Source organism: Sander vitreus, chromosome 8, assembly GCF_031162955.1.
Source record: "Sander vitreus isolate 19-12246 chromosome 8, sanVit1, whole genome shotgun sequence".
NCBI classification, from domain to species: Eukaryota; Metazoa; Chordata; class Actinopteri; order Perciformes; family Percidae; genus Sander; species Sander vitreus.
This window is the reverse complement of record NC_135862.1, coordinates 22,199,924-22,223,254: the sequence shown is the minus strand read 5'-3', so window position 1 is coordinate 22,223,254 and position 23,331 is coordinate 22,199,924. Positions and strand designations below refer to the sequence as shown.

The 23,331-nt window shown below is 38.3% G+C and overlaps 1 protein-coding gene across 1 annotated transcript; it reads left to right on the top strand.

Annotated features, from left to right (window-relative positions):
• Positions 1–18,843: 18,843 nt before the first annotated feature.
• On the top strand, positions 18,844–21,068 carry LOC144521567 (leucine-rich repeat-containing protein 4C-like). Its single transcript, XM_078256124.1, has one exon. It carries the CDS (start codon positions 18,875–18,877, stop codon positions 20,819–20,821), a length of 1,947 nt encoding a protein of 648 aa, XP_078112250.1. The 5' UTR covers positions 18,844–18,874; the 3' UTR covers positions 20,822–21,068.
• The last annotated feature ends 2,263 nt before the right edge of the window (positions 21,069–23,331 follow it).

Below are 23,331 nucleotides of genomic sequence, written 5' to 3'. Positions count from 1 at the left end.
ACTATGGATCCATTTCACAGGCAGATGAGGAGAAGGAACATTTCCTTGTCAAAAATAATTAATCAAACTGACAAGACTGGCCTAAGTGAAAACAAGAACCAAAGGAATATATATATATATATATATATATATATATATATATATATATATATATATATATATATACAGTAACATGCTTCATAGCACAGTTATCCTACATTTCCATTTTGTTATTTTCCTTCTATAGCCCAGTCTGTCAGTATTTCTTTCTATCGGCAAAACATATCTCATCCCTCCCCTCCTGCTTGAACTCTCTTTGGACTCCAGATGCTAATTCAGTCGGGCACTTAATCAGACATATTAATTCCATATCTACCCTGCTTGCACTAATTCCACCCTGCAATTTGTTTCGTAGCCGCATCCCTTTGGTGCAGCACAAGTTTAAACTGCGGTTCTAACTGGGGGTCGGTAAAAGCCTCTCTTTAAAACAAACATCATGTGTTGACAACAGGTGTATGGCATTTATGGCCACAACCGCAGCATTCCATGTATCATGTTTTGCTGTTCAGCCCTACATCCATTTTAATTCCATTGGACTTAGATAGATTAGGTAGATACCCATGTTTTGTGTCATCCTGGAAAGAAGTACATGAAGCCACCCTATTCAAATAAATAGACCTCATCTTGCACCAGTTTGCCAATTACAAATGAGAAAATGTGGCAACAATGTCCACTACTTCTGAATCACTTTGGCTAAACATACCAGTATGGCAGCATATTTGTCAGTTTTTCTAGAAAGTCTGGTTGTCAGTGGCTTTGATTATTGACTGATAATGCATGATCCAGTGCAGAAACAAGCATTACTGTACAGACACACACACGCACAGATAAACAGAATATGCCTGTAATCTCTCATATTGTCTAATGACAAATGGTGTACATAGCTGAGACGTGTATTAATTAAAATCATACTAAAGTACTGATTTAGCCGCATTCTAATTTAATTAAGTCACAGATCATGTAATTGAGAATTACAAAATTGCATTCTTTGTTCCAAATAATTGTATTCCATCTTAATGCCTGCTTTAAAGTCCATTAATTTGTTTCATCTCATCACCATCGTCTTCCTTAGACTTAAAAAAAAGAAGAAAATATGGCTTGGTATCTCTGTGTGCATCTGCATTATGTCAAAGCAAACCTTCGAGATTTCATGGATCTTTTTAAACTTCTTGATATTATCTCTCTGCCTAATTTGTGAGTAAAACCAGTTGGAATAGAGACATTCTGTAGTCATTTAATTGCATATTTTAACATAACTAATATTTTTAATTTGACATTTCTATCTATCTATCTATCCTTTTTTCCCCTTACTGTCAGACCACTTAAAAAACTGGCCTGCGAGGGCCCTCTACCAGACACAGATGGATTTACCATTAGATAATGACAAATGGCAGGCGCAGCTGAGCTGATTTCAGCACTTACTGCTCCTTTGGGAGCCTGTACTCACCACACTGCAAACCACACTGACCACCCCCACCCAAGATCTTAATTGAACGAGTGGCTGTGCAGCCAATTGATTCAGCCTGACATGCATTTCTGGTCATTTCCATTGGGTGATGTAGTGTGACCTGTGGGTCAAAATATGCTGCGATCTGGTGCAGAAGGCACTGACATTAGTCTTGATTTGTTGGAGTACTACTCTTCCAGAGAGGGACTTTATCTCTGTGAGTTCATGGGAGATAAAGAGAGAAGAAAATAAATGGCTGAGCAGATCTTTGATGTCTTGCAGACCACTAAAGATACGACTACAAGTTTATTGGATTGACTGGTGTTGAAGATGTGATGAGCTAACAAATGGTGCTCTGGTGTCCATGCAAAATATAAGGTGGCAATAAAATGTTTCTGGAAATGTGATTGCTGCAACCTAGGTACTATGATTTTCATTCCAATTAGTTTTAACTACATTTTTTGTGATGTTTGTGTGTGATTCAGTGTTTCAAGTTTCAAATTTGGTGACAGTGGCAAAAAAAATCATATGTGCATAGAAAGTATAAAGAAGCAGATTACATTATGTTTAATATCTTTGCTTACAAAGACCCAATTGGTATTAAACCAGCAGCTGTCTCTGACAGACCAGACTGTCTGCATGTTTAAGGCTTGAGTATTGTTATTTCTTCTTAATTAGAAAGACATACATCTTTTAGTCACAGTCTGAAACACTGACTCGAGACAAGCTTTGAAAAATGCAAAGATGTAGTGTTTTGTCAAAGAAGGAGGAAGCCAGGGGCTGTGTGTGTGTGTGTGTGCAGCAAGAAATCAATGAGATCTTGCCTAGCCTATCTGCTTTGTGTGTGTGTGTGTGTGTGTGTGTGTGTGTGTGTGTGTGTGTGTGTGTGTGTGTGTGTGTGTGTGTGTGTGTGTGTGTGTGTGTGTGTGTGTGTGTGTGTGTGTGTGTTGCAATATTGATGTTGTTGATAATAATAACAATGATAATGATTACAACAACAAAGCCCATCATTGCTATCTGCAGGGATAATTTGTCACTCTTATAAGTTTCAGCCCGACAGAATTAGATAGTTCTTCCTCAACTTACTGTGCTTCATATCATGTTGTTTTACAATATGTACTGGTTGTGTCACTTACATTACCAGGTCATCTTTTAAATATGTTACCTGTACAGCTTGTGAACAATTTTGTCTTATTCATTAGTGTCATTGTACCATTTTATTTCCATGTACTGTATGTATTCCATAGTTGCAGAACTTAGAGCTGTAGACTAGAGACTGGCTGAGAGATAAGTCTGATGATATGTAATGTTTTCCTCAATGTCAACAAATGTGACTAAAAAATAATAATGAATGTATCCTACTAACAAGTATTGTCTGAGTAGCCATAGTCTAATATAGTTTTTTGCCCTGTGTCATAAACCTCCATTGTCCAAAAACACATCAGGGAGCCACACCATCACACCGAGTGACATGTTTTCGTGTTAAGATAAAAGTGGGCACTGTATTTGATTTGAGTCAATCCCACATACACTGTCCTGTTGCCTTAAATCTCACTAGAGCACCAAATCTGTGCCTGAAAATAGTCCCCAAAAATGCGCTATACTTTAACATTTGCGAAAACGACAGCTGTTTTGGGGCATTATTTTACAATAAAATATATAAGTAAACCATTTTTAAAGATTTATATCCTCAAAAAGGAACAAATGTACTGTATTTCAAGCTGGCTGCCATAAACAGGTTGGGGATGTTGAGTATTGAGAGACAAACTTTTTTGCTTTTGGTCAGACAGGCCTTGCACAACCATATTTCTTGAATTTTCAATTATTGAACTTGTTAAAGCATGAGCAAGACAGCTCTGCAAAACTGTTCCATTCCACTGCAACCTGCTAATTAATAAGCAATGGTCCCTTATTTCAAATATTATTCTATTTATTATATTCTGTTATGTCATCAGCAGCACATTAGAGTTCAAGGTATGTTTGCTGTGTTGTATTAGTTGCTGGTCGTCTAGGTGAAATACAACTGTGATGTGAAAACAGGACTTTCTGGCAATGCTGCATATATGAGACAGAGGCGGCAAAAACCTTATCTTGAAACAAAGGTTGGGGTCATGATAGGTGCACACAATAATGTTCCAGTGGTTCAAACACAAGCTTATTTGCACTCACAGTTCCTGCTCTGCACTAATGGATGACGGGCGAGATGGAGAGCTCTATCTCCGTTTGCTTTTGTCCCCCATAATTTATTCAGCAGGATCAGTCCTCTGTGTTTGCCGTATGTGTGTTTTTGTGTGCATGCTACGCGTGTGTGTTTGTGAGGCGTTATGGCTTTGACTGTCCTCTTGTCCCTGGAGAATGAGCTCTTTTGACTTACAGTAGTGTACTGTAAAGATCCTCTTGTTAGATAGAGGTTCGCAAAAGGCACTAAAATATCAGCATCAGCAAACAGTGCTGAGCAAGTGTTAAAGGGAAAACTAACAAGATGAAGAAACAGTAAAGAGAATTTCGAATTAGATGCACTCTCTCCTGGGGGTTTGAAAAAATTGCATTTTTGGTAGTTGAGTAGATACATCCTAATCTTTCCCAAACATGCATTATTCAGCTGTATTCCATGGAGCCTATGAAATGGAGTAGCCACAAATGGTTTCACACTATATAAAATCTGTTTTTAAAGTATTCTTACAGTTTGCTTTTTGTGTTTTCAGGGACAGCATTATGGTGGATTGGAAGTTAACATGAGGATGACCAGAACCCCTTGGAACTGTGATTGAATTGGCAGGTAAGAAGTGAATTAGACAGAACCAGAAGCTTAACCTGGATCCACAGGACATGTACATGAGTTAATGCTTTTAGAGAAAAAGAAAGGTTAAAAGAAAAAGTTTTGTGCTTGTTTGTCATGTCAGAAATGTATGTGGTCAATCTAAACTCTAAAGAGGTAAAAAAAAAAAATAGCATACTCCTTTTCATGCCTTTGATCAGATCATCAGCCATTTAAAAAAGAGCTGCAGAGGTAAAGTTAGTCTTCGGTGTGGATACACCATTCACTCACACTGAGAATAGACCTTTTCAGCCAAAATAAATCACTCGTATTACCTCAGCAAACTACACTTCTTAAATTGTGGGAACACAGCACAGTCTAAAGGTCTCTAATTCTGGCAGAGTGGAAACTATAAATCACCAGCATGTTTCTCTGTCTTAGCTTCAAGCCCCTCTGTAATCATGAAAAGGATTTAGTGGGGAAAGTAAATAAATGGCAGAATGAATTAACTGTATGCTATTTCTATTTTTTCCCCCAATTTATTTGAGCTATTTGATGACTTAGCCATTGAATACTTTCCAAGATACATTATATACCTTCTAAATCATCATAAGTTTGCTTAATCATATGCAGGGGTCAGACAAAATAACAGCATCATCTTACAATGCTTGCTTACGAAATATTTTTAAGTTTTTAAGATGTCATCACAAAAGTTCAAGGATGTTGTTAATCAGTAATTGGACTTTACTTTTACTAGGGGCACACTGTTCTTTTAGGAACACCCTGCAAGTCTGCGTTATAGAAAATGTTTTATTCAATCAATAAAAACTGAATAATTTTTAGATGTGTTGAGTGTTTAGATTAGATAGACTTGTAGTAGATGCATAGTCCCACACATGTGGTCCAGAGTCAAGCATACAGACCATAAATCTCCAGCTGTAGTTTTGGCAATGCTGAGAACAATAATGCGTGTAAATACAATTTAAAAACAAGACATTGATTACTATTATTTATACTTGTTATTTATTAAATAGCAAATGAATATCAGCTCTGTTACTGAAGGATTGAAGTGTTAAGAAATGATTTGATTGATAGATAAGGACAGAGTTAGATTGTATAGGCTTCACCCAATCACAGCACTGCACTGAATGAGAAATGATAAGTGGCTGCTTTGACGCATGAGTAAGTCTATGAAGAAAATGGAAATAAACTACAATATAAAGGTACTGAAGTGGAAACACAAAAATAACTTTATGACTCTAAGCAGTGTGTCTATGCCGGTACCTCTGCTTACACTGTAAGAAGTATATGTACCATGTATTATGCACAATAACATATATATTTCACCTTTGTGTCAGACTCTTTGATAGGCTCTCAGTCTAATCGTGTTGCTTTTGAAACTCACATACAGTGATGATTGTCAAATCTCTTTAAAAGGCGAAATGGCATTCATCCTGTTTATGACTCACATTAATAGTTGCTTTTGTGATTTACTTACTTCAAAGATCCTTTTCATGTGGTGTTTTTCTTATTTTATCCACCCTTTATATCTTTCCCAGTGGGGTGGGAGATTGTGCTTTTTCATGGAAATAATATTGAATTGTAATGTAATGTAATTAATCAATTTACATGTTTCGTTTGTTTTGTTTTTTCTTTCCTCCTAATGTCACCTTTTCCCATGGTTACAAGTTTAAAAAACAAAAAATCAAAATTACATACATCCCAAGCATGTGGTGGTGTGTTATTGAATGAAAAACATCATAATTAGTCCTAATTTATTTCTGGACTATCACAACTATAACTTTACAGCAGACCTCCCTGCAGAGTCCCTCTGTGTTTTCTGAGTCTGAGCTTCACTGTTCTTTGATTCTTGGCATCATTCAATTAGAAAAGTATCTGATAGTTTTCTAATGTAATATCATATTTTTCTTTTCAACTGCAGAAATGTATGATGTTGTTAAGTAAAAGGAGCATCACTCTCATCACCTTCTCTTCCCCATTCATTCCAAGAGTGTATGGCTGCAGCTTGGAGACCTCGCGCCTCATGCCTCCCGCCTCTTGCCTGGGTGTGTCCAACGGTAAATTCAGAGGGTCAGAATATGAAATCGTGAATTATTTTCTAGATTAAGTCACGGTTAAATTAGTGAGTATGATGCAATTAATTGAAAGCCGTTTACACTTTTAAATTAACGATAGCCATACATAGCCTATAGTTGGCAGATTTGTGGATGTTATTTGTATCCCTGATGTTAACGTATAGCCTAGGCCTATTGTTTATTTGAAACTTGCGATGACTTTACAATTTCTTTTATTACTGCTTTATTTGCAAATTCATAACAAAAAAAAGCACAAGCATAACATAAAAACGTATGCCAAGTGAAAAAAGTATAGCTCAACAATGAAGCCACCCACATAATACTTAAAATAATAAACATTTACAATTATAGGCCTACAATGAGACCACATAAGAGTAGGCTACAATAAAAAAGGTGTTCATGCCCACCACTAGAAGGGGATCTGATATAATCTAAAATTTAGATAAGAGGAGGATAATCAATATTTTATTATGAATCTTTTTTTATCGAAATATATGAAATTTGTAAAATTAGGATTATGATAAAATATTGGTTAACCTCGTTTCTGAAACCATAACATTTTGAAAACTGCATCAGCGTTTAACGTTGACGTTTGTTTAAGCCATATTACATGGGAGTGTTTAATTTTGAGGTCTGTAAGCATCACTGAAGTGTACCCTCAAGTGTAATATTGCCCTGTTTAGTAAGCCAGGCATTTTGAGCTATAGCTTTGTAGAGACCGTTGGATTTCCCAAACTGAATAAATCCTGCACATATTTAAACACAAAACTGCTTTGCTAGCTCACTCATGTTGTAACTATGGGATTTCCCAAAGTGAATAAATCCCGCCCGCACATATAAACATCGTGTTGTAACTAAGACATCTGCTGAAAAAAGAATTGTATTCATTAGCATGATTGCGGTACTGTTTAGTTCAAAAACATCTAAAATCCCAAAGTACGAAGACATAGCGGACCAGACGTGAGCTTTTATTTTGAAAAGTAGAAGCTCGGGGACGGCACCAGCCGGGAATGCATGAGACGGGAGGCATGAGACAGGAGGTCTCCAGGCTGCAGCCATACCTGACTCATTCATTCTGTGAATTTGCCTTTGAAATGTGGTTGTGAACTTCTCCAAACTAGGATAGTGTGTGTATGAATATGAAGTGGATTGTTGTAAAGGGAGAAGGTAAAATATATGACCTGGTATTATGCCATTTAATCAGTTTATCTTTTCATTAATCTTTCTTGTGGTATAATATTTGGAAATATAACATTAATTCAATACACATATAGATAGTATTTAGAGGTCATAAAATATGCAGTAGTATGACTGGTGAGATTTCTCAACATTTCTATTTTTCCCTACTTTCCCCGTTCTACCTCAAATTGTGGTTAGAAACATTTTAACAGCAGTGTTGTCCAGTAGAACAATGATGATATCCAGCATTCAGAGCTGAGAAGCTGCAAGATGTAAAACATAATTGTCTATTAGGTCTGTTCTTTCTTCAGTGTATTTAATCAATTAGAGAAACAAAATGCAATTTTTTAACAAATCCCATCTTCCAGCATGACATCATTCTACTCTAGGCCTACTAGGTAAAACTTCCTAAACCCTAATTAGGCACACTATCTGTCTATTGGCATTTTTAGACACACACACACACACACACTCTCTCACACACTCTCTCTCTCTCACACACACACACACACACACACACACACACACACACACACACACACACACACACAAACATACACACACACACACATACATCACAAAGCTGATCATCATTTTTTTAGGTATTTCTTATCTTACTTAAATTATCAATTAAAATGAAATAATATTCCCCCCCTGTAGCATCCATTTATTATTCAGCTAAATCAAATCAAGATGATATATATTTGTTGTAAAGGTTTCTTTATTGTAATGATGTGTTTCCAAACCACTAGAGGTCCCCCCACTCTCATTGTTACCATCATAACAATTGTTATTGTTACCACACGTATTGCTATTCTTGTCAGTTAGCTAACATTCTCTTAGCAGGAGATCTTCAGTCCAACTGATGCTACAGATATACTGACACATCAGTCAAGGAGACATTGCAAGCATGTGTCCTTGAACATGTCAACAATGAACAGATGTTAAAATCAGTCATATGTTCAGAGAAGGAGAACACAGGTGTAGTGTTTATCCAGTTCCAGTGTCAGTCCCAAAGGATTATAGGTGTATAAGAATTAAATCTCGAAACAGACTTAATTTTGTTATATTTTCTGACACTGTAGCCTCCGGTTTTGTCTCTGGTTTTTAGATATCATCAGTGTGCTTCCTATCTCCCTATTATCTCACATGTTCCCTTAAGCCCCAAACTCAACCACAGGGACACTGCGCTGCCTGTATGTTCGGGGTTCGCAGCCTCAAAATGATCTCTGTATGGCTCGGTCAGACTCCAAGTAATGCATGTTAACCCTGACCTCAACCAGACACCGGAATGACAGCGGTATTATGGGTAGACTCCTTCATCCCACATCCTTGACGAGTAGTTGTTAGTAGCCATTTGCTGCCTACAGCCTCTCTGAAATGTTCATAGAGTGACGAATGATTTGACCAATTACTCTTGTCATTCGCAAGCCCACACCTCCAACACGCCGCTCACTGTGAAACAAGAAGCCTGTCACGTACACAGCTTGTAAAGATTTTCACATGCTAAAAGCAAACACCACAGACACATTCTCACATAGGTACACACCTTCTGTTGATAATCAATGCAGTTGGTACAAATCCTTTCTTTCTTCAAGAATAACTGTGTAAAATATTGTGCAGGAAGGAGCAAAAAATAATATTTTTTTTTTTATCAGAAATAATAGCAATCACCATGGTTGTTTCTAATGACTCCAGATGGACATTGGCTATACTGTATGGATAATTATGTGGACACTTCACCTATACTACTACTGAGTACCTAGAAAAGCGCTATATATATTTGATGTATTATTATTATTATCATCATCATTACTATTATTATTATTACTGTATGTGTATTAACATTTGCATTTGCGTATTTAACGTGTATGTCCGTACTCAGATGTGTGTGTACCAGCTCATGCAGATGCAGATGCAGATGCAGATGCAGATGCACATGTGTACACTACGTATCCTTGCATGTATTTTCAACGCCAGCTGCCCTAAATGAGCTCCTGGTCGGGAACTTGTGTCCAAAGAGGCCAATTGAAATTACTGTGGCTCATTTATCAGGAAAATGTGTTGCCAATTGCTCTCTTGTCTCTTGATAGAACTGGCCTGCACCTGAATAACAAGTATGATGTCCTTCAGTAATGATACACCGCCCTCCTCACGCTCTGGTGACACACCACTCTCTCTAGCAGATACCGGAACGTTGACTCACAAGTAAAGCATCGTCACCAACAAAATAAAAAAAATAGTGAATGATGCGTCATTGCAAACAGTGAGATAATACTACAATAGCCTATGTATGTTTGCATGAAGAAGCACTTGGGAAGAAAAAAACTGACAGGTAACACTTTATTTATGAGGTGACAAAAAGTTGTTACTCACAACCTAAACTAAACCGAGATCCAAAAACTTTCAGTTTCAGAGTTTGAAGCCAAATTTGCAACAAGTGTACTGTGGAAACCTGAAACCTCCAGTGCACGTACACTGAGAATTGACTTTTCCATATGAGACATATTGTGTCTAGTAGTTTCTCTGCGGAAATGAATAATATTTACGTATTCATGGATTTTGGAATTTTCATTGAGGGAAAAGGAGAAGATTTTAAGAACATTTAATGAGGTAATAAACGTTTTTTGTGAGAAAAAAAACAAATTATTATTCCAAGCAGAGTCTTTCTATATGTCTTAAAACATGAAGGGGGTCTTTCATTAATTATATGGCTTCCATGCCTTTGATTTCGTTCAACAATAACATTTGAAATTCCCAGCTGTGTCCCAGCTTCAACTGTAGCTTTCCTGGCCCCATTGTCAAAGCAAATATGTTTTCCTTTTGTTATGGTGAAAATGAAATACAAAGAATTATAATTTAAGGTCCATTCAGGTTAAAGTAATATTCCAGGGGCAGGCAAACAAATGCTTCCCGTACTACTGTATGTGACCCTTGTCTCCGCTAATAATGGGTCTCAGCATTACCAATTGAGTATTGCAAATGTTTTCAAGTTTTTCAAATGAAAAAATGTTACTGACGTATGGCCAAATTCACCCTGCTCCAATTTGTCTCCAAATGATTTATGGATTTGTGTTTTCAACCATTGAAAACTAAATAAGTTTGTTTAAGGGTTTTAAATAAACACAGTCCAATAAACAGTTGGATAAACACAGCAGTCTGTAGAAAATGAGCTTATTATCTAAGTACACTGATTTTAAAGTAAGACTGCTTGGAGGTGTCCGGCAGCCATGTGGTTAAAACGCATGCCACATAACCGCAACATTACCAATTCAGTCTGACTGGAGACCTTTATTGCACGCTATATTCCTTTACCTTCCCCACATTTCTTGTATATATGTACACAAAGAAAGGGTAATAAAGGTTATAGGCAGACGAGCTGAGACAGAATGCTTACTTGTAGCTGACGTTACAGCTGTTCATTAGATGAGCTTGCATCTACTAATGGCTTTTTTTCTTCTTCTTTTCTTTCCCCCTTCATTGTATACAGTTCCAATTAGGACTGTATGCTGATCATAATGAGCTGGCAAAAACCTTTTCTGCTTTTTCCATAGTCACATAAAACTCAAACTGTGAATTGAGAGGAAGCAAATAATAGAAAGCACAGAACCTCAGGAAGTACATGAAAATATAAACAGTGCGAGGATGAGGATGTTATTGGAGGACCAAGGAGTTTATCAAGAAACTGCACACACTTATGGGATTAAAATAGTTGATAAGTGCGGGTATAGTTGAAATCGCACAACAAGGGTAGGCTACTGAATCTGCTTCATTTATATAGTAACTTCTTAATACATTTCCATGCAGGGATTGCTGGTTGAATTGGTGTTTGTTGGATTAATCAAATTCATTTCACCATCTTGTTATGGATGAGACAGACACGCTGTGAGTGGAAGCATGTCAGGCTGTGGGCAGGGGAGCAGCTGTCAGTTTGTCTCACTTGGCTAGTAAGCACCAATTCAAAGTACTCGGCTTGTCTGTTTCCCTTGGCTGGTTAAAACAAAAGACACTGAAAAAGAGCAACAGTATGACCATCTTCAGTTGTTTTTTTTCCTGAGCTCTTTATTTTATGGTGGCTCAGTATCAGTGCATTGCTCTGTATCTTAAGCTATGACAAAGAAGGTTAGGGGTACACAATTCATACTGACGCACACATGGGATTCCAGAGTGTCCCTATACAGTACATATGTTATTGACTATTGTACTTACAAGTGTAAAACTGTGCAATGTACAAAATAGATACATACTGTATGTGATGTTCATATGTGACGGACTACAATTACCGTATAATACTTTGAGGTTTTACAGCAATGCAATGCCAATACTGACTCTTTCAGTTATATGGTTAAAATTAGTTTGCACAACACTGTTAAAAGTGGACATGTCTAAAGTATTTTTAATTAATTCAACTGTGAAACTCTACAGAGACTCAGGCACTATAATAGTCAGATATAAACAGGGCAGTGCAAAAATATAACAACTAATCAAATTTGCCAGATAATGCAAACACTGGTCAAACAGCTTGGTTGCGATATTGCTGTTAATACATTTGAAATTCAGATTTTGCAGTATTTGGCACCTTATCATATTTGCATAGGATCAGAAATTGAATCTACTCAAAATAAGTTTAGAAAATCTGTAACATTATAAGAATATGACTTTTTTTTGTAGATATACTATATATAAGCTATATTATACTGTATACAAGCATAAATCAAAGAGACACCGAAAAGACAAGCAAGTCTCTTCTTTGACTCTCACACAGTGTAATGCCAGTATAAAATCAAACACCATTGCAGCTTCCTGCAGTGATTTGTTGGAAACCCCGCTCAAAGCTGACCAAACGAATGGCCGCCTGGATAGCTCAGTTGGTAGAGCGACGCCCACATATAGACGTTTACGCCTCGACGCAGCGGTCCCGGTTTTGATTCTGACCTGCGGCCCTTTGCTGCATGTCATTCCCCCTCTCTCTCCCCTTTCATGTCTTTTGCTGTCGTATCAAAATAAAGGCTGAAAATGCCCAAAAAATTATCTTTATAAAGAAAAAGAAAAAAGCTGACCAAAATAAGTGGGTGTAATGAGTGTATCTACAGATAATATACGGCTTGCTAAGCAAGTTTGCTGAAGTGTTTACGCATAGACGTTGATGGTGGTATGTAAATGAGACCAAGAGGTTATCGGTATATAAAACACTTAGTAAATTATTAATAGTTTGTGAGTTATGTTAAAAAGAGCTTAACATATGCTTTTTATGAGAAAGACTTGTGTTAGCCCCCCATTCCTGTTGCATTCTGCTGTGTACAAATTATTGAAATTCACCTAAAGAAATCATTAGATATGTAATTTGGAGAGTGCCGCAGGAGGTGATTTCAAATAAATTGCTTTAGTACAGTACAACTGGTCAGTAGGTTGCAGGTTTTAAATCGAATAATTATGAAGTATCATAGAACAACATAGAACAAAAGAGATGGAGTATTATAAATACAGACAGATGAATAACGAGAAATACAAGTCTCTTGTAAGATTTCTTACCATTTTAGCTGTTAGTGAAGACCATCAGTGATATTAATGAGTGATCTTGATAATATTTCTAATTAAATTAGAAGGCGGAGAAAATGTGTCAACTAGAAGACAAAACAATAAATCAATGAAATATATGTAAAATGTAATTGCTTCTAACCCTATATAGAAGCAAAGCAGTTGAGTCATACTGAGTTAAGATAAACTGTCACAAAACACTGTATGCAAAACATGACAGCGTCACAAACATTTCCCCATATGATAACATTTAAAAAAAAAAATTATTTAACCTTTATTTAACCAGGAATAGACTCATTGTGATTAAGAATCTGTTTTGCAAGACAGGCAGCAGCACAATTAACACAGTTGCAGTAATAAAACATATTCACAAATAAAATACATAATAAATTACAGGATCATAAAATACCAAAATATTCATCAATGTTTGGCAGAAGTTATCTACATCAGGGATAAAACAGATCAATCAGTCAAAAACATTTACAGCCCGATGTGCCTGAATCCATGTCATTTAAAAGCATCTAATGAGACCAACTCACGAAACTACCTTCAGCCAACCAATTCATTGCACTAGTCACAGTATGTTCTGCACGTTTATGCTGTGAGGCGCTGGCGAGAAGGAAAAAAGGAGAAGGCTTGCGATTCATGTGGTGGGTATCCCTCCCGCACTGGAATCCATAAAGGATTCTGGTTTATATTTGGAGCTGTTGCAAGATTGCTGCCATTATCAAGAAGTGACCTGATTTGATTTATATCCCATTACTCTCACTCTCTTTATCTATCTATCTGACACTCTCTCTCTCTCTCTCTCTCTCTCTCTCTCTCTCTGTCCATAGCATACATGCCAACCTTCCCTTGTCACACACATCTCTCACTCTACAGTCTCTCATCATGCTTTGCCCTCCATGCCATGCAGTGTGAAAGCCAACACTTCTGTCTGTCACTCCTCACTAAAAAGTTCATAATCAGTGGGCACTCAAGCATTAAGTCAGTGTAGAACACCTAAGGTCAAGTGCCCTTTCACTTTCCTCACCTTTTAAATGAAGCTTTAAATTTGTTTGTAAAGACTGATGACAGGAAGTGTTTGTTGACCAAAAAAAGAGAGCAGAAAAAAATAAATCACTTAATGCTTTTTTTGCCAAGCAGTGGCATCACCAGACCTATTTTAGGGGGCTTTAGCCCCACTAGAATTTCCAATAGCCCTGCTAAATAATTCATTCTGCCTTTTCTGGCAGATTTATAATGCAAAAATAGGATACAGCACCTAGAAATACTTTACTCATGAAAAGGGCTAGGAGTAAGACCCAGTGGAAACTGCTGTATAAAATAAAAAAAACCTTATGTTGAAACATAGGATTTATACAAGCACAAAACATACACACAAACATACATTTAGAATATAAATAATGTAGAGACACACATAGCTAGCTGAATAGATGTCAACTACTTGTGAAATGATGGTAGACTATGGGTCAGTGGTTTAGGTGATTAACTTGTTCTTCCTAATAACACCAGCTGATTATAAATAAGAATTGTGAAAAAGCTTCATCTGTATTACCCCCAGTTATCTGTAGATGGGTAGGCTACATAAAAAAAAGTATCAAAATCATTGTTTCTGTGAAAAACACTGTCTATTTTGTATGCATCCTCTAAGAAGAATCTAAATATATCTGTTTGGTAAGCTTGTGTTAAGACTGGAAAGTGTAGTCATTGTACTCTGCCGGTACTCTGGATGAGAAGGAGTGCTCAGCAATATCAACGAGACAGCCATTGTATTTATGCAGTATGAATACTGATTAGTTATGTCATGCAAAGAGACGCATCTCTTGTTTTTATGGCTGCCAAATTTAATCCCTATTGGTTACCTTTAAGTGGTCTGATGGCAGATCCTCAGGGAGGGTTTGTGGCAAAAGGAGTGAAGAGCTGGTTGCCGTAATTACACCCTGATGTAAGGAGTAATGTGCCATGTGAGATTCTATACAGGCACACAAGTGCTTTCTGTACAGTATTTGATTCATACCAGGCTGAACTGTTACTGTTGTTATAAAAATGCACTGTGTTGTCACAGAGATTTGCGTTTATATATTATAAGCTAGTGCAGCTATTGTTTGGCATCTTTTAAACTAAAACTATTCTTATAATGCAGTTCTTATACACTGCTACTTGTATATTATATCATATATGTATAATATATGTTATATATCATTTATATGTTATAGCTTTTGGCTAGTCACTCATTGTATTTTCTTATAAAAATAATAATAAACAATAATAATTGTTTATAAAGGGGTCAAACTCTTACCAATATCAAGTCAGAGTAAGTTTTGAAAAGTGGTCACTAAATTGACTAAATTGATCATATTAATTGACATTGTAGCATCCTTTGATGCCACAAGTGTAAGATTTGATTTGGAATTTGTTTAGCTTTTTTGTCATCTATGTAGAGATGTTTTGTATGTTTGGCTTCAGTATGAAGTTTTTCCATTTCATAAACCAGAAATTAATTCAGAAATGTTGCAGATCTTGCTCTTCAATTGTCTGCAGTCCTGCTAATCTGGGTCATGCTTTAGAACTCTCTCCCCGACAAAGAGACAGCTGGCAGTTCATAATCTGTTAGGACAAAAGTTTGAAAATGCATTCTTTTCTTAATCTCATTTTCCTTATCTCTTTTCATCTAATTCCTTCACTGCAATACAAAAATCCAATTTTGCTGCTTTCATTGTCAGTGTGAGGACACATTGTTTGCTTTGGAAATCAACTTCATCTTTTCTGCTGCCATAATTTGGATTGCTGATTCATTGTTGCTTTTTTTTCAAGATTTGATCTCTTGAAAAGGAGTATAAGTAAGTATCTTAAATAGAAGGAGTCCTAATCCGAGGGATAGTTATTCACAAATCCAAACTTTTCAGAATATTTTCTAGTTGGTCAACTTGGTCATATTATTACAGTAATGGAATTTCACCTTGAAAAAAAACATTGAATAATATGTGTGTGTGTGTGTGTGTGTGTGTGTGTGTGTGTGTGTGTGTGTGTGTGTGTGTGTGTGTGTGTGTGTTCCGTTCACTGTTATTACAACTCACTCGACTGTCAGTCATCCTTAGTCAGCAGAAGATGCAAGAACCTCATATTTTACCCTGGATTGTACCGTAGCCAGTTGTTTAGTGCAAGATTTTAATTCCTAACAAAAAACAAAAAGCCGTAAATAATTATTTATAGTTATCTATAAAGGAATGTGATTTTCAGCATAGTGTGTGATCTCTGTCACATTTGCCTGGACCCCTGTGTGGAAATACATTCTTTCTCCACCCTCAGGCTTTAGCTGCATGGAATTTAAATTGTGTAATTGAAGAATTAATGGCGTCAGTAATCAAGCAATTAATCAGTAGTTACAGTAATAGCCTGCTTGTTCTTACTGTAAGTGAAGAGCTTTTGTTGCGGTTTAGGTTGCGTGTTGAACAAACTGTAAAGAAGCAGAAAATACTGTAATCCCACAACTGTGTTCATGTAGTACATTTTTATTCTATTCTGTTCAGAAATCAGATGTCATGCTAATGTTGTTACACTGTTATACTGTGTGTGTGTGTGTGTGTGTGTGTGTGTGTGTGTGTGTGTGTGTGTGCGTGTGTGTGTGTGCGGGCACTGTGTGAGCACAATTCACCTTCGAGCTAAATATGTTCATGCATGTCTTTATTTGCGGTATTTTAAATATCAACGCTGAAAAGCCCTTCCTTTTTAAAACGTCATACACCATTTTCAAATTTTATGATTTTGTTAGTTTGTGTTGTAAACTCACAGTGTCAGTGACAATTGAGTCAGTGACAAAAAATGACACTGTTTATTTTTGATAACCTTATGACAGCTGTTTCACTTTATCCATCAAACATATTCCAAAAGAAACCTTGTCTCTTAGAGCGCACATGATTACTCTATATTAAAACCTTTGTGTGACAGTCAGACAGCTTTTGCTGTAGCTATTTGTATCTCAACACGATGAACAACAGTCAGTGTCATCATGTCAGTGCAGGTTGTAACTCTAGCACTTTCTGTGTGAAGTTCACATCTTTTTCTTCATGTTCACATTGATTTTCTGAACGTGCTCCATTTTTCTCCCACATTCAAAAAACATTCACGTCAGATAGATTAGAGGCTCTATAAATGTTTCTCTTTATCTATGTTAGCTCTGTGACTCACTTCCAACCTGTCCAGAGTCTTTCCCTGTCTTTCACTTACAGAGGGAAAAGAATCCAGCTTGTTGTACAAAGATGGCAAATAATGTTTGAATGAATTCTGACAGCGATACGACAAGCAAATGCACTACTAAAATAGTAACAGCAACAGCATTCCCTTGTAATTACTGTATATGTATTAGTGAACACTTCAGCTATGCTCTAGTCTTTAATAATGCATTTATTAAAATATAGTTCACTCCCTTTAACATCAATAGGTACTGATAAGTTTATTTATAAAGTCACACAGGGGTGTCATAGCTGAAAACTGAAGCTAATGTAATTAGCATGTTAGTAGTGTAACAAGCTATCTCTTAATTGATTTATAGGAAGGCTGGATTTTGATATTTGAATACTTGAACCACTCTATAAATTAGTATTCAATCAGAAGCACCATCTCAATCCTTTATATACTATATGGTATGGTGATCACTTTGAAAGGACTTATGATGATACTGTTATGCCTTCAATTATTGTATCGTCGTATGTCATTCTACATATAGGTCACTTTTAAAACTCACAATTTGAATTCCAGTTCATGATTTTAAGTTATTGCTTTACATGCTTTATTGCTTTTTATATTTCTAGCTTGTCATTTAAACTGTATAAATGGCACCTTTTGTAACCATTATTCATTATGCAACCATGAAAACATGAACAAGTTTGAGGAATACTGGTATTGCTGAATAGAAAACAGGAAGTTAACATATGCTGAATCAATTAAATAAACATCTGTCATTTAGTCACACTCCATTGCTGCCATAGCATCATCTCTCTTGCACACAGCAAATCTTAATCAAAGAATACGCTGTTTGTATTTCCCCAGTTTCCTTTGGCTTAATACATAAAAAGTTACGCAAACAAATTCCCCAGTACCATTTTGGCTTGCTTGTTTGACATTCCAGTCACATACGTGCCTTTGAGGAACTGTGAGTTGTAATCAGACATTTTCAGATATCTCAACTCGATTGAAGGACTGGTGGGTGGCGAGCTTCCTTATTATTTATGTCTCGAGTCTCAAATATAAATCACACAACACAGCAGTCATAGCTGCTTTTCTTCCCTCCCTTCCTCCTCCCACAGAGATACACAAGCACAGAAGTTGGTGGCTTCATTGTGATTTTATTTTACGTGATTGAGATTCAGAGTGCATGGAGGACAGTGCGCCCAGAAACAGAGATGGATATAAGACACTCTCAAGGTTGCAAGTTTGTGTGTGTGTGTGTGTGTGTGTGTGTGTGTGTGTGTGTGTGTGTGTGTGTGTGTGTGTGTGTGTGTGTGTGTGTGTGTGTGTGTGTGTGTGTGTGTGTGTGTGTGTGTGTGTGTGTGTATGTTTGAGTTTTAGTGGCTTTAACAGATACACAAACCTAAAGATTATCTTTAGGTGAAAACCTTCAAATTTGACTTTTTTGGATTTCTACTTTGTTATATATATTTATTTATTTTCAGTGCTTATTATTAGAAGTGATTAAAGGGAATCTCAAACATGATCAATTATCTAATGTATCTCTTCTCTCTTCTGTCTCTCATTTCATTCCAGTGAGCCCAAATCCTCATTCCAAAGAGTGGAAGACCAGTCAATAAATTATGAATGTTAAACAAGATGACCTCCTCTCAGCAGCAGCAGATGATGCGAGGTCCTAGGTGGAACCGGGCCTTGTCCGACCCTTTGTTTATGGTGCTTCTGGCCCTGCAACTGCTGGTGGTGGCAGGGCTGGTACGTGCTCAGACATGCCCCTCTGTCTGCTCCTGTAGTAACCAGTTCAGCAAAGTCATCTGCACCCGACGAGGTTTGCGGGAAGTCCCTGATGGCATCTCTACCAACACACGCTACCTGAATCTGCAAGAAAATCTCATTCAGGTCATAAAGGTGGACAGCTTCAAGCACCTAAGACATCTGGAGATCCTGCAGCTGAGCAAAAACCACATACGCAAAATTGAGCTGGGGGCCTTCAATGGACTGGCCAGCCTCAATACCTTGGAGCTTTTTGATAACCGCCTCACCACTATCCCAAACGGGGCATTTGAGTACCTGTCCAAACTAAAGGAGCTTTGGCTGAGGAACAACCCCATCGAGAGCATTCCCTCCTATGCTTTCAACAGAGTGCCCTCATTAAGGCGTTTGGACCTTGGGGAGCTCAAACGGCTCTCCTATATATCTGAGGGGGCCTTTGAAGGGCTGAGCAACCTGCGCTACTTAAATCTGGGAATGTGCAATCTGAAGGAAATTCCCAACCTTATTCCCCTGGTGAAGCTGGATGAACTGGAGATGTCGGGGAACCAGCTAGCTGTCATCCGACCTGGCTCTTTTAAAGGGCTCATCCATTTGCAGAAGCTATGGATGATGCATGCCCAGATCCAGACCATAGAAAGGAACTCTTTTGATGACCTGCAGTCACTAGTGGAGCTCAATCTAGCCCATAACAACCTTACCCTCTTGCCCCATGATCTCTTCACTCCTTTACATCACCTGGAGAGGGTGCACTTGCACCACAACCCGTGGAATTGTAACTGTGACATCCTCTGGCTAAGCTGGTGGCTTAAGGAGATGGTGCCAGCAAACACCAGCTGCTGTGCCCGCTGCAGCTCACCAACCCAGCATAAGGGACGATACATTGGCGAGTTGGACCAGAACTACTTTCACTGTTATGCTCCTGTTATTGTGGAGCCTCCCGCGGACCTAAATGTGACAGAGGGAAGCGCTGCAGAGTTGAAATGCAGAGCCAGCTCTTTGACCTCTGTAAGCTGGATTACACCCAATGGTTCCATCATGACACACGGTGCTTACAAGATCAGAATCTCTGTGCTGAATGACGGCACTCTGAACTTCACCAATGTTACCATGCAGGACACAGGCACATACACATGTATGGTCAGTAATTCTGCAGGTAACACAACAGCATCTGCCACACTCAATGTGTCCTCTACAGAGAACAGCAGCTTCAGCTACTTTACCACAGTGACAGTGGAGACCATAGAAACGCCACATAATGAAGGCTTCACCACCGCTGTACAACAGAAGGTGGGCCCCACACCCTCTGTTGGTACATGGGAATCGGTTTCACCCACCTCTACAACTACCACCACAGTCCGGACCCTGCTCTCCACCCGCGCCACAGAGAAGACTTACACAATCCCCGTCACAGAGCTGGGTGGGGAGGGCTCGCTGAATGGCTTGGATGAGGTAATGAAGACGACCAAGATCATCATTGGCTGCTTTGTTGCGATCACACTCATGGCAGCGGTCATGCTAATCATCTTCTACAAGATGCGCAAACAGCACCACCAGCAGAACCACCACGCACCCACACGCACCATTGAGATCATCAATGTGGACGAGGACTGTGTGACAGGAGGCCCAGGCATGGAGGGCCACCTGACCCTGCCTCCTCTTGAGCACGAGCACCTCAACCACTATAACACCTATAAGACTGCATACAACCATGCCTCCACGATCAACTCCATACACAGCTCAGCGCACGAACCTTTGTTAATCCGCGCAAGCTCAAAAGACAATGTACAAGAGACCCAAATCTAATACTTTTTTTTCAAAATGAGACATTATGAAACTGATGGAATTACATAAAGACATTACTGACAGGACATAACTGACAATTGGTTGTGAGAACTATGGCTCAAACATGGAGATACAGACTTGTGTGTTTGGCAAATCAGTGGCTGGTGATGTTTATTCAATGACTTTGGGAATTAGGGTATGTCTACTGTTTCAAAAAGTGTCTTTACAAAACAGAAGTTATTTATTTAAGAAAAAAACTATTGTGGTTAAATCAAGAAAAAACTATTCTGCAATTATTTTTTCAGCATTAATTCATGTTTTTTTTCACATTCCTCTCATTTCATGGCATTGGTTTACTAATATGCTTTCAAACTCTGTTTGAAGACATCTGTTGAAGAAAAACTCCTGAAGCAAATTTTTGTTCTTATTTGGTAAACTGCAGTCTTTGGATCTGATGAGATAGTAAGTAACCTCATTTCCCCCATGTATCAAAGGAATCTAGTGCAAATAAGTAATTTTCTCCAGCTGTAGATTAAGTGATGAAATATTTTGTGACCATCTGTAACTGAGATGAATTGAACACTTGTTACAGTGAGTGACAGAACTGTCTGACAACATTTTATCATATTTCACTGTTTAATTATATCTGTCACATACATGTTAGGCACTCTCTGCTCTGTCATCAATAGACGAGGAAACTATTTCCTGCGTTCTGCTGTTGTAAAAGTCAAGGCTCACTATTAAAAGTGCATTTTAGTTAAATTAAATTCTATTGATTAACTATGAAAAAAACTACATTTGTTTTTGTGTTTCTCATGATAATGCTAAATCTTATCCCTAATCTCCACTTGTTTCGACTCAAGTTCCCAGTTTCTCTGAGACATCTTCTGATTATTATAGACAACATTCTATGAATTGCATTGAGACCAATTTACATTATGAGGGTTGTGATACAGGAGCAGCATTAATAGCTGCTTCAGATTCTACATAATTGTTAAGAATGTAGAATATCTTAAATTCTGGCAAAATCCATTTCTTTCAAATGGTTCCAATGTATCATGGCCTCACCTTTACCTTACAGTGCTTTGTAATGTGGCATATGAAGATGACTGCTTTGAAGCTACCTTTTTCATGCTGGGACCCCTTACCTCATCTGCAATATTGCAGGACTGAGTGCTGTCAGAAGCAGACTGATGAGCTGAAGAAAGAGCTTAAACCCTTTATACAGCTGTATGAGCACATTGCCTGTCATCTGTGTGCCACATTTCCACATGGGCAATGCCTGGCAGCCCCAGATTCACACTCTGCCCCTGCCAACCATAGGACTTGGCCCTGAGCGGCGGGGCTTATGCTGCTAGAGGCTTTAGGGGTGAATGTGTGGGATCGGGCATCAACCAGATGTTTGGGTTGCACCTGCCTCTCTCCCAACCATTTGAGTCAACGCAATTTCCATTTTAATTGATGTGCCCATGGGCTTTGGATGAACACACCTCTGCAGGCACCCATACCCTGGAAACAATTTCAGGGTATGGGTGGTTACAGTGGATTTCAATGGTAGCAATGGTCGTTTTCACAGGAGAAATAAAGTATCAACACTTCCTGAAACTGCTCAAATTAGCCCTGCTGCATAATCAACACCTCTGCTGTCCATCTGCATGCTCAGTTTGTTTCAAACTGTCACATTACACCATTTGGTTTAAACACAACACTGTCAAGCTTATGAGCTGTATTGTTCATAGATCTATGCATGTTACGGCACCGACCTCTAGCCCTTCTATTGTTCAAAACCACCCGGAACTATACTGCCTAGCCTTACTCTCAACTTCCTTAAAGGGGTGATAGAATGCAAAACCGATTTTACCTTGTCATAGTTGAATAACAACAGTTCGGTGGGTAAATAGGACATACATAGAAGCTCAAAATCCCATTGATACCCCTATCCTCTGCAAATCTCACATTTTGAAACTGCCGCTGAAAACGGGCGAATCTCAACAAAGCTGGAAGCTGACGTAAGCATCCCAAATCCTAGTCTTTGTCACGCCCCAACATTTGCATAGGCCACACCACTGACCTGAGGTCAGCTTAGTCTTCTGAATCTAGCTAGGTCATGCAGAACTCCAGAGGTCCGCTATTGAATTACTAAATTCACTTCTGAGACTTTTTTATGCGAGAAATCAACTATGTAGAGGTCAAATATGGGCCGTTTTACGAAAATTGATGGCTAATTGCAAATTTTGTCCGACTTTGTGTCGCAGTTCAGCAGGAGCTCAGCAGGCTACGTGACAGCGGCCGGTGCTGCCTCGCCGCCCAGCATGTCCTACTTCATAGACTCCGGCTCGCTGTGAGCTAGCTGAATCTCCGTCACGAAGGGAAGCCTGCGGCGCTCCATACCTGCGCAAAGTCACCGGTTCTGGGTTACTGGACTACAAAATGCCGAGGCCCTGATGGAGCTCCAGGGCCTGCAGCTAGCCGCAATTCATAGGATTGAAGGGACAGTAGCAGCTAACGAAATCCCTAATGTTCACAAAAAT

Excerpts from the sequence above, each read along its gene's own strand:
- LOC144521567 (XM_078256124.1), top strand. The coding sequence starts at position 18,875 with ATGTTAAACAAGATGACCTCCTCTCAGCAGCAGCAGATGATGCGAGGT.